The following is a 12,074-nucleotide window of genomic DNA, read 5'->3' on the forward strand; positions in this document are numbered from 1 at the left end:
CGCTGCTTTCCAGGTGTCTGGGGTGGTTCGTGAGAGTTCAGTGTGTTGGTTGTCTATGTCGAAGTTGTCGTAGATGCTCTTGATTTTGTGGTGGAAGAAGGTGCTGAGTTTGTCGCAGAGGTCTTGTGAGGGATGGATGTCAGTAGACTCGCTGGTGGGTTGGGCAAACTCGTTGATGATGTTGTAGAGTTCCTTGCTGTTGTGTGCATGGGTGGAGATTCTGTCTTCAATCGCTTTTCTCCTTGTTTCTCTGATGAGTTGGTGGTGGGCGTTGGTGGCAGCTATGAAGTGGTCGTGAGCTTCTGTGGATTTGGTGTTCCTCTAGGCCTTTTCGCGGGTGTGGCAAGTGCGTTTGGACTCTCGAAGTTCGGTGGTGAACCATCTGGCTTTCTTGGCGCAAGTATTGTTGTTTTTCTTGAGAGGGGCTATGGTGTGGGCGTTGTCCGAGATCCATCTATGTAGGGTTCGGACTGCGGTGTTAATCCTTAATCCTCTGCTATCTCCCAAGTAGAGCCGATTTCTTCAGGTGTCTGTGCACATCTTATTTTTTCCAAATTTGAGTGTTTCTAGTTTTTTTGTTTTGTTGCTAGTCAATTCTTCACTAGAAGCCATGTGCTGTGTCTAGTGTCTTTTTATTTGTTCAGAATTTACCCAGTTACTACAGCTGTACACAATTCTGTCATTTTTTTTTTTACTATGCGCCGCCTAGTTTACTAATGCTTGTGTTCTTGATGTTGCAAAAACACAACTTAGTCCAGTATTAGTATTCACCTATCCAACTTTTAATAGGTTGCATCAAGTAAGTCCGTCCGCTGTATACCATTTTAAAATATGCACTTCTCATTTTACATCCTCAGCATTTTATTTGGCTGTTTATAATCAAAACCACTGAAATTATGTGAAGCTGTGGCATTGTGCATACGTTTGGATTTCCTCTATTTGACACAATTCATCATCTGCCACAAAATGTGCTCATTTGAACAAATAAAATAGTTTCTAGGTCAAACAGATTCAGACGTTTCTAAAAGCGCTGCTACATGTTGCTGCACAGTCGTTAGCACATAGCAAAGGTTATGTAGACAACCTTTCGTTTGGCAATTGCTGTATTTAGGTATTAAACTGATACTAATTGGGTGAATCATTTGATCAGACAGTGGTTTTCACCTAAGTAGAAATTATACAAAATTAATGAAATGCTTTCTGCATTACACCACACACTTTGCCTCATAATTCCAAGATCCCTGTTTATAATAAAAAGTACGTATTCCCTACTAGTCTAAAACTTATAAGTAATTCTAATAGTAGTTTGGCTTGCACTAAACTAACTCTTCCCACACACAGTATATTAACTTGTAGGATCAAAAGCATAACTGATGCATTTATGTGCAGCATTTAACTTTCCTGCTGCATCGTCTGATAGTTTTGGAAAGCTAACATTTCCCCCTTCTTTATATTGTACAATATATAGTATGATGGCGTTTTAGTAGCTGAAAAACATGTGCCCCTATGCTAAAGCATGCTATTATATTATCTTACATATCTTAATATTTATTTTTATTTCATTTTCAGCCCTTTTCCAGCCAATTATTTCAGGATCTCGAGAATTTGAAGACGTTTTGAAAATTCTGCATTCATCCTATTTGGAGCCAAATTCTGTGGCTAATTTCACTTACAAAAAAGCCAGCTTGATTCATAGTGAATTCTTGGACAAGGAGGTTAGTGTAAAAAAAATACTTATAATAGTAATGTAAACCTCGAAGTATTACCTTAACCATGTCACCATTGTGATAATTGGCAAGGGACGAGAACCTTACACACAACCAGATGCCAAAACTAAGACAGGTAGGCCTTTTGCCCTTTACCATCTACAAGTACTTGGAAAATCTCAAACCAAAACACAAAAAAGAGCATGTGTTGTAACATTAAAAGGCTAATTGATATCTGCAGAAATGATATACCTTTTTGTAAAAAGGGGGGGGGGGGACAGGTTGTGATGGCATTCCTGGTATTATAATTTGTGTAGTTTGAGGTGGAAGTCAACTATCGGAGTGGATGCCTTTTGTATGAGACTAAAGGGGATGGAATATGGAGTAAACCTTTAAACTAACACTACAGAATTGTGATTGCTTCATAGGTGATTGGTGGACACATTCCCGCAAACTTTCATTTAATTAAATGACAGTGAAATAGTTTTTTGCAGCATGTCTGCATGTATCCTCTGTTATCTTCCTGGGATTTACGGAATGCTGGGCAAGTTTTTATTTTATACAACTGAACAATCGGCACTAAGGAAGTCCTGCATGGTACAGTAACAGAAGTAGAGCTCAAATAGTTGCAGATATGATCTTTATTATTGGACCCCTTTCCCCACTCTTCCAGTGATCCATTGAAAGCCAGTGCATGCCAGTGGCAACTGTCCTCGTAGTGAAGGGACTGTGTCTTGGACCAATGAACAGTCGCTGGTAAATTAGTAGAATAGTCTTGTGAAACGTTATGGACTCTAGTCTCTGTCTAAGTCTCCTGTGTCTTCTTTGGCCACCACCAGCCCCAAAGAGGCAAAAATACCTGATTTCTAGTTACGTCTACTTCGCTAGGGATCCCCAAAAGAACTAATTTGGGTTCCATTGGCAACATTACCCCCAAGACCATTCCTAATAAGCCAGTCACATGCGTCCAATTTGGACGGAGTGCTGGGCATGCCCAAATCATATGATAGGAATCACTGTTAGCGATCTTGCACATCAGACACAGCGGCGACTCTGCTCTCTCTATCCTTTGGAGTCTTTCCCTATCATAGTATGTGCGGTGCAATATTTTGAATTGAATTAGTCGAAGTCGAGCCTTTATGGCCGCCTCCATGGGGTGAATCAATTCGCCTCCCAATCGATATCCTCTAGAGACCCCACATCACTCTCCCACCTCGTTCGGAGACCTAGAACCCCATCGGGAAGATTATTGATGGTTTTATATGTGAGGGAGACCGCTTTACCAATAAATTCCTCCCGTAGGAGCATACCTTCCAGGGGAGAGTATTCCGGGAGTAGCTCATGGAGGATGTTCTCCGCCTGTCATGCGTATCGCAATTGTGCGTACTTTTTAAAAACATTTTTTATTGTTATATATTTTTTTTGTTTTTTTTTAATTGGCATTTTCAGTACCACATACAACTACATAACAAACTCAACTGTTGCCAGTAATCATACATTTACAATAATATAATCAAGTGCAGACACTGTACGCTATTTCAAATACCGAATCGTAGCATAACGTTGCGTCATCATCTGCATAACATGCATACATTCAAATAGTTTCCTTTGTCCGCAGCCTGTACCACAGCAGTCCATCAACTCGCATTGCAATAGTCCCAACACAATACGGGGTATCATTGCCAGAGGTGCAAAACAGTTCCCCAAACCCAACCTCATATGTCGTATCTGTCAAGTAGCCCCTACCCGACTCAACAATCATTTCTATGCAGTATTTAAACAATAAGTGACCCGCTCATTCACTGTCATCCCCACCAGACCCACTTTCCCGGTGCATCTCCCACTGCCATTGAAGGAACGGCTCCCAGATGTCGCGTGGCCTGGAGGTGGGTGCCATCAACTCCCAAAAGGTGCCCAGTTGTGTATGCCCATACGTGACATCCGCCAGCCAGCTCTGGACCGACGGCGCCACCTACCTCCCCCAATTTACTGCCACCTGACGTTTAGCATATAATAATAACATAGTGTGTAATTTCCTCAATTTAGGCACAGTGTGTTTCACATATCCCAAGATTGCTAATTCAGGGGACGGAACGTCCGCTCTCCCAACAATCTGATTAATGAACTCAAAGACCGAATCCCAATATCCCTCCATTTTCTCGCACGACCATGCCATGTGCAGAAACGTAGCAGGGGAATGCTTGCACCTCCAGCATCTATCCTCCTCCCGGAGTCCCATTCTGTGTAAACTGACCGGAGTCCGATAGAATCGGTGCAAATATTTGAAATGGATCAAACGCAGCCTATAGTTAGGGGACAGTTCAGTAAGCTGCCTACAGCAAAAAGACCACTGCTCCTCTGTGAGTGGGGTAGCAAGCTCATCATTTCATTTTCTCAGGGCAGTTGTCTGCACTATGGGAGCACCTTCCTGAATGTGCCTGTATAGTCTAGTGACCAGTTTTCTCGAAGAGGGAGAGCTCACTATCATTTCTAGCGCTTAAAATGCTGGAGGAGCCTGCGGAAATTCACTGCTTAACACCCGGCAGGCCGAGTTCAGTCTATGGTACAGGAACAGTTCTGAAAAAGGCACCTCTCGTCCCTCATCAGCCGCAGGGGAGGGCATGAACTCAGCATTTGGAAATAGGTCAGCGAATGTGTGGAGGCCTAGCCTTTGCTGCACCGCCGTGTCAATACCTCCCTCAATGCAGGGCAACAGGGGATTCTGTATCAAGGACAACAATGGCGCATACATTAGTGGCCCACCCGCCCTTTTCCTCAGCTCGTCCCACCCCCATTTCAATGTCTCTACTGTGTCAACCTCCCCTCTGGGACGTTTGTCGTTGCTCATAAAGCTACCTGGTGGGGGTTAGTGCCATATTGTCACATTCTACAGGTACAAGTGGCTGGAATGGGGTGAGGTGCACCCAGAAATGCAAAAATTGGGCTTGGGCGCATAGTGCATATAGGTGCATGTCTGGAGCCCCCAGTCCGCCCTGCTTCAACGGCAACGTCAGCACGTCCCAGGCCGCTCTGACTTGTCCACCCGCCCACGCCAAAGTGACGAGTTGTAATTTCAGCATAGCGAAAAAATGCGACGTCAGTGGGATCGGGATATTAACAAATAAATACAAAAATCTGGGTAATACGATCATTTTCGCCAGTTAAGGACTGGGGTAACTTAGCCCACAACTTCACCTTACCCTCTAGCCAAGTCATAGCACGACCATAGTTCATATTCCAGATTTCTTGAAAATCTCTACTTATCCAAATCCCCAGGTATTTAACCTCGTCTTTCTCCCATCGCAAAGAGAACTCAGATGCGACTACTGGGGTGCTGTCTGTCAAGGGGGTACAAAAAGGGGTGGAGATGGATGGAGCATCTGAATCAATCAAACACTCACACCCAGTCAAGAGATCTGGGTTTAATCCATCACCGTTCTTTAGCCCACTCTGCCACCCCAGTTCAGACATGGCTATATGCAAATCAGTCTGACCCTGTGCCTCATTGGAACAGTCCAGCCCGAACTGCAAAGCCATGCCTTCCCTGGACCGGAAACAAGCTTCCGAGGACCGGTTTTTGGCATTCCAGCTGTCTTCAGCCCGGCTTGCTTGAATCCAGTGGCAAAGTGAGCAAGGGACTCGCGTCTGAGCATACCCTGCCACACTTATGGCGGCCAAAAGCGACACAAAAGGGGGTGGTAATGGATAGGCGGCCAACAGACGTGTGCAGCACTACCGAGGTAGTGGTCGCGACGGCCGTTGGCCGACGGGCGCACTTAACGGGTTAACATTGGCCCCATGTACTCCTGCATATCAGGCTGCGATTTTTGTGGCCGCGCGCTATAAAGATCTCTGTTGTATTCAGCAAAGGCTGTGGCCAGTCCCTCATCTGTACATTGAGTTTTCTCTTGGAGGTCTATCACTATTTCCACCCACCTTTTTTGAACCTCACGTCTGCTGAGCCAGGCCAGAAGTTTCCCAGCCTTATCACCCACTTCATAAAGGCGATGCAGGGTCGCCAGGTGCTGTTTCTTGGCAGCGTCCGAGGCCAGCTCCTTGTATTACCGTCGTAGTGTTGCGAGTTTACAGGACTGTTCGGGATCGTTGTGTTGGACAACCTGTCCTTCTAGGATGTTTATTTTTTGTTCCAAATCCGTTAGGTACTTGTCTTTAGCTCGCTTTCCCATGCAATACGATTCTGGGCCCCATCACATAACACTGTTTTATAAACCACCCAGACGTCACACCAGATGGGACAGAGTCCTTGCTTTGTAGGAAGTAGATGTCAGTGTCTACCTTAATACCCTTTGCAATTTTGGTGTCCCATGGGTTCAGCCTCCAGCCCGAACCCTGTCTCGTCCCCTCAAACCTAACTCCGCCAGAAGTGGGGAGTGATCCGCAAGGCCCCTGGCTGTATGTTCAGCGCGCCCTGCATCCTATATTTCCCCTCTAGGAACAAATATGTAGTACAGTCTGGAAAGTTAGCCATGAGCCCCCGAATGAAAGGAATATTGCCTGGTTTGGGGATGTTTTGCCCTCCAGATATAGTCAGTCCCATCGTCGTGGAGAATCGCTGTAGTGGTGTGGACGTTGTGGGTCTAACCCCTCCCCCAGAACGATCGAAGGCCAGGTCCGTTACATCATTAAAATCTCCTACCACATGTAGCGCGGAGGGTGTCTCAATCAGTACATCTATAGTCGTTTTATGTAATGTGACGCTAGCCGACTTTTGTTCTTGTCTCCCAGTCCATTGACGTTCCAAGTCAGGATCATCAGAGTGGGACTCCTGGCCATGTTACAGTTGGCGATATTACATTGGGGATGTTAAGATTGGGATTGTGAATGTCCTCCGGTTCTCTCCTGTTACGCAAAAATTTCGGTTTCGTAATCCTAGTGCTTGGCAAACAAACATAGAAACTTCAAACATCAAGCTGTATGAAACCCCTCCCACCCCACTCATCCCCCTCGAACCTCTTGCCCCCCCCCCATCTCTGGAAACAGCCCTTGGTCGGTGTGGATAGGTCGGTTTGTCTATCCCTCCCTCCCCCTCCCGTTCACAGACCCAGAATCCCCAACTCTTACAGTTTTTGCTGCACAGGTGGTGTGTCCAACTGTCGTTCAAGATCCAACACTTTTTCGAAGAAGAGACAGGGACAGACAGTATACGGCAGCAAATAGAAGAGAGAAAAATAATTAGAAGAGCGAAAGGAGAGAGAAGGGTGGGGTGAGAGACATTCCGCAGGTCTTCTCCGCTGGACTTTAACGTGCAGCACCCAGTCCAGTGGGCCCGCCACCCGTGGGCGAAGCGTCTTCGTTCAGTTCTTAGTCTCTCCCACTCTGTTCGAGCGCCAAGATTGCTTTTTCTAGTGGATGTCTTGATGCTGCGTCAGAGGACCTGTCGATATTGTCCGATTGCTGATTGGGGGGCTGACTCCCTATGCTGTGTCCGTTTCAGATGGAGTGTCTTCCTCTTTGTGAGAGGCGTGAGTCGGTGTCTAGTATATGGTGTGCCTTTACGGATTCTCCGTGGTCGCCCGTAGTTGTGCGCTTCCGTCTCCGCGGAGACCGATCTTCATTCGTTCCAACCCCTCATAGTTAAGCGCCTGGAGACATTTCCTTCCGAGGTTGGAGCGCCGGCCTTTCCTCCGCCCATGCCTCTTCCGGAGTCTAGAAAAATAAAGCCTTCACCTGGAATAGTTCTTCTAATTTTGCCAGAAACAAGAGCATGTACTGAAGCTGGAGGACTCGCAATTTAATCTTGACAAAATCAAAGGTGTGGCGCGGTCTCTGCACCTCGCGGCTTTAATCTGAAAACCTCATGATCTTCGAGCTGTCATAGCGGACCCTCCCTCTCTTTACGGCGCATTTCCCTGAGGATCATTTCTCTCTCCTAGAAAGTTCAAGAGTTTCGCAATAATAGGTCTCAGCGGGGCTCCGGGAGAAGGTTTAGCACTTAGGGGCGGTGTGCACGTTCCTTGATTAAACCATTGGAGAACTGATCCTCGAGATGACATTAGTTCATCCTTTTGTTAAGATGGTTACCACGTTGGATCCCTCCACACCCTCCGGAAAACCCATGAAGCGGAGGTTGTTTCTCCGGGCCCGGTTTTCCGCATCATCAAACCTCCATAGCATATCCGCAGTGGTATTGCATACCTCTTTCATCCCTTTCTGGAGGTACTTGACTGCGTCCTCCTCTTCTGAGACCCGGGTCTCAGCCTCAGTCACCCGCTCCGACACCTTACGAAGATCCTGGCGAAGCAACGAGACCTCGGAGCACACTTCGCCGATCTTTCCCTTTAGCACCTCCCTGGAATTTTAAATGGCTTGATGGAGTAGAGCCGTGTCTGGGGGAGGCTGCGCCGCCTCCGCCTCCTCAGGGTGTGTGCAGCCTGTCTGGGGGCATGATGTTTCTCGATTCTCCCATGGTATGTGGGCCTTACAACTGACTTGGTAGTAGGTTACCTCTGTCCCTCCATCGGCACAGGCTAGGGTGGGGGAGAAGGCCTTTCTTTATTGGTGTTTTGGTGCTGTATCCCGACCCAGTTTTCTACTCTCATGGAATGACCGTCGCTCTCGGTACGGCATACCGAGCCATTAGGTTCCGCGTCGTTATGGCCAGGCCAGTCCTCCGTGGGGCTGATGTAGATCTTCGCCCTCGGGGGCACACTAGACTGAGACAACCACTCCGGCACGAGTAGCCCTCGGAAAGTTCAGCTACGGGTTCCACTCTCCCATGAGGAAATCACGGGAGATTTTGGTCACGGCCAGCATCTGCAGAGGCACAGGGTCACGCTGCCCCCATCATCACCAGTGTGTTGTGCGCAGGTAAGACGTTGTCCGGGGGGTGGGGGAGGGGGAATCCTGACCATGACCTCCATGCAGAAGCAGGTACCAGCTGATGGTTCCTTCCCATACCCTGCACCTCTTAAGTAGGGTGGTATGATGCCAGGCCACAGGGGAATCTGGAGCAGGCCGCCTATGGTGGAATATTGCGTTATTGGCCCTCAGTCTTTCATTAAGGGCAAGGCCCAGCCAGGCGGGCCCGCCGTCCCGAGACCCCAGCCGAGACCAGCAGGCCCAGGGTCCTCGCATGTCCCAGGTCTGTCTCCTGCCCCAGACTTTAACCGCTCTGCATATGAGCCCCTCCCCACCCCCCGATCAGGGAGAGGACAGAGGGGGCCTGTCGGTACCTCTGCACAGTGTCGTTGTCTCCCGATCGTCGGGTCGCATGCGGTCCACAACAGGGCCGGGTGCTTAAAAACAGCACCGCCCAGGCCTCCCCGGCTGTCACCACCACCGCACCGCTTCAGTCGACAATGCGCAGCATGGGATTATGCAGCCTCTGAGAGGGGTTATCCGCTGTGCTCCGGCTCGGCGGTGAAGGCTCAGTCTGTCCACTCACCCCACACTCCGGGATGGAAGGGTTGGTTCCCGTATGAGCCTTTTACCGCCACCAGGCACGATAGTTTACCTGGCGGAAGAGCCGGGGGCGCAGTCCACCGCAGCCAGACTTCGCACCCTCTGGCGGCCCCTTGAAGGACCCGGGAGGCTTTTTGCCACAGCACTGAGGGCCGCCATATTGTCGAGGCCGCTTGTACCGTGATCCAGGCACGATATCGCCACATCTCTTCTTCCCACACGCAAACAGGGGGAACTGTCGTTCGGCGGTGTCTGAGGTAACACCCGGACCGCCTTTTGGACCTTAAAATACCATGGTATGCTGCAGGATTTATAAAGGATTAGGAATTCCGGCGGGAGCTCGCACCCGATGAGTCTCACTCGGCCATGAGCTAGGCCACGCCCCGATTGAGTACTCTGTTTTAGTGACAGTGGTCTTTCAATTGGGTGACAATCGTAAATACACATCTGACTGTCTCATCACCAGCACCTGCCCTGCAAGCGCGATACGGCCTAAGCCTGCAGGTTACGATTTCCATCCTACCTCACAGAATTTTCAACCTAGAGGAGGAAAATCGTATCTGTTTCCCAACCCACCTTACCATCTTGTATGAGAGAACCATGGAAGCAAGTCATCCTAACAACATACAAGAGATTGAAGAAGGCGAGAAAGCTAACTAATGCTTTAAATTTCTGAATACCACAGATGGGGCAGTTTTATGGTAACTTCCCAGTTTACATGGTGGTGGTGTATCACCGGAACCATTGGCTCTATTTCAAGTACGAAAACTTTAATTCCTGTACTTGGGTGGTTAAAACCATTATTTGTCATCAATGGATCTCTAACACACCTTTACCTCAGAGCTACAACATCAGCTGGATTAATGATGGCTACGTTGGTGCAACCATGAAGCATGCTCTTACACCACTTTCCAATTCCGTGTTATTTTTGCAATCCTACCACTTTACTCAGTGCAGAACCCTAAATAAGTTTCTAGTGCACCTGAAAATATGAAAAACATAAGAATGTAACCATCTGACCATATCTTGTCTAGTATCTTCTGTTAAGGATTTTATCAACTCAGTACCATTTGACAGTTTTCCTGTAATCATCGTATTGATTCATGCTGTACAGTTAATCACCCTCTAAAAAACACAATCATAATGTGAATATTAAGGCAGATGAATGTATCAGAAGCTCCCACGCAAGGAACAGAACGCACAAGATTCAAACACCACCAAGGGTACTCAATCCATTTTAAACGTTTAACCTTACTTGTCAGGAGTAACATGTCATTGGAGCAAGTAGATCATTTAAATATATATTTACTCAGACGGTAAGATTCCAAACAAGAAACAACCCACACGATTACAGTGTAACTCCAACAGTAGAGCATATCTATGACTAGGTTCCCTCTTTAAACACTATGATCAGAAAATGTATTTTTTCTGGCCCAACTATACAGATCTGAAACAACCAACAAACAATGGCAGAGACAACAGGTCTAGGGTAGGTTGCCAGCCTTTTGGCTTTATAAATGTGTGTTTTGCTGTGTCATTGATTTTGCAAAATGTTCTTGTTGGGAAAGCTGCTGGACCCACTTCAATGCCCTGCCCCCACCCCTAAAAGTGCCTAAAAGCAAAAACATTTTGTGATTTAAAAAAAAAAAACACATTGCTATAGTAGTTCCTGGCACTGAACAGAACTACTCTGTGTGTGTGTGTGTGTGTGTGTGTGTGTGTGTGTGTGTATTTGCTCCTTTTGGAAGGGCAGAATGATTGCTAAGTATGACCTAGAACTGTTACAGAGTGCTCATGATAACAATGGTAATCGGATACCAACCGTTATAGGTAGGAATCCTACATCTGCTATTGATCATGTGTTAATTTCCTCTAGTGCTAGCAATTTGTGTTCTACTCCGAGGGTAGCCCAGCTGGCAGGGAGTGATCACAATTATATCATAATGACCGTTTTCTTTTGGGGTAGAAAGGTTATAAACCACCCAAGTACCATAAGTAATATTGCCCCTGTTAGACTGAATGGGAGGGAGTGGAAGTTTTTACATGAAATCGTCAAAGTGTGGAGAAGAGATTTCCTATTGTTTTAATAATATTGTTAGTCATATTCAGTTGAGAATACATTTTATTAAAATTAATACTATAATTATTGGGATATTGACCCTCCTCAAACAACCAACGTAGAGGGTGGTTTGATCATACGTGCACACAAGCCTTAAATCAATTGAAACAGGCTCTACATTGTCAATCCAGAGACTATGCATTGATTAAAACGTAGGAAAAAGGAATTACAGGAGTCCGCATGAGATAAGCTATCCATGGCTGCAGACACTGCTAATAATAACCTATTCTGGGAAAAAGTGAACTTGCCGTTATTAAAGTGTGATTCGTATCCGAGTTGCTGTCCCACGTTAGCAGTGAGGCATGGGTATCTAATTTTTCAAATATTTTCTATCCACCAGGTCATGAAATAAGTAGGAAACGGAGTCTAACACAGAGTAACTAGCCTATCCTACCATTAAACATTACAATTAAAGAGTTGCAGATGGGATTACATGGAAGTAATGGGGGAAAGCCGCAGACCCAGATGGGGAAGCAGTAGATGTATATAAAGCTGCAATAGACTTATGGGGGCTCATCCTCACCAGGGTATTTAATACAGCTGAGATGGAGCAAATCCCTCCTTCGTGGAGTAAATCCGTTATCCCCACTTCAAGAAAAGTAACAAAAAATTGCTCTCTAATCGCTTGTAGTCTCCTCAGTTATGTTGATGAGCAAAGTCTTTCTAATGAGAGTAGAAGAGTGGGCCAACGAAAAGGCGATACTTTCTCCAGCACAATATGGTTTTAGAAAAGGGGTGGGGACTATAGAGCAGTGTATAAATCTAGAGTTACTAGTAGGCAAATACACATGTGCCAAAGAAGGTATATTCTACTTCTGCTTTGCAGA

At 46.6% G+C, this 12,074-nt stretch overlaps 1 protein-coding gene across 4 annotated transcripts in view; it reads left to right on the plus strand.

Annotated features, from left to right (window-relative positions):
* Positions 1-12,074, plus strand: part of TASOR (transcription activation suppressor) — a 939,357-nt gene that overhangs the window by 8,524 nt on the left and 918,759 nt on the right. For all 4 annotated transcript variants that reach the window (XM_086939126.1, XM_086939124.1, XM_086939127.1 and 1 more), the window contains exon 2: positions 1,570-1,715. In XM_086939126.1, the coding sequence (XP_086795252.1) occupies positions 1,570-1,715 (146 nt within the window). The remainder of the gene's footprint in view (positions 1-1,569; positions 1,716-12,074) is intronic.

The sequence above is a fragment of the Lissotriton vulgaris genome, chromosome 9 (assembly GCF_964263255.1).
Source record: "Lissotriton vulgaris chromosome 9, aLisVul1.2, whole genome shotgun sequence".
NCBI classification, from domain to species: Eukaryota; Metazoa; Chordata; class Amphibia; order Caudata; family Salamandridae; genus Lissotriton; species Lissotriton vulgaris.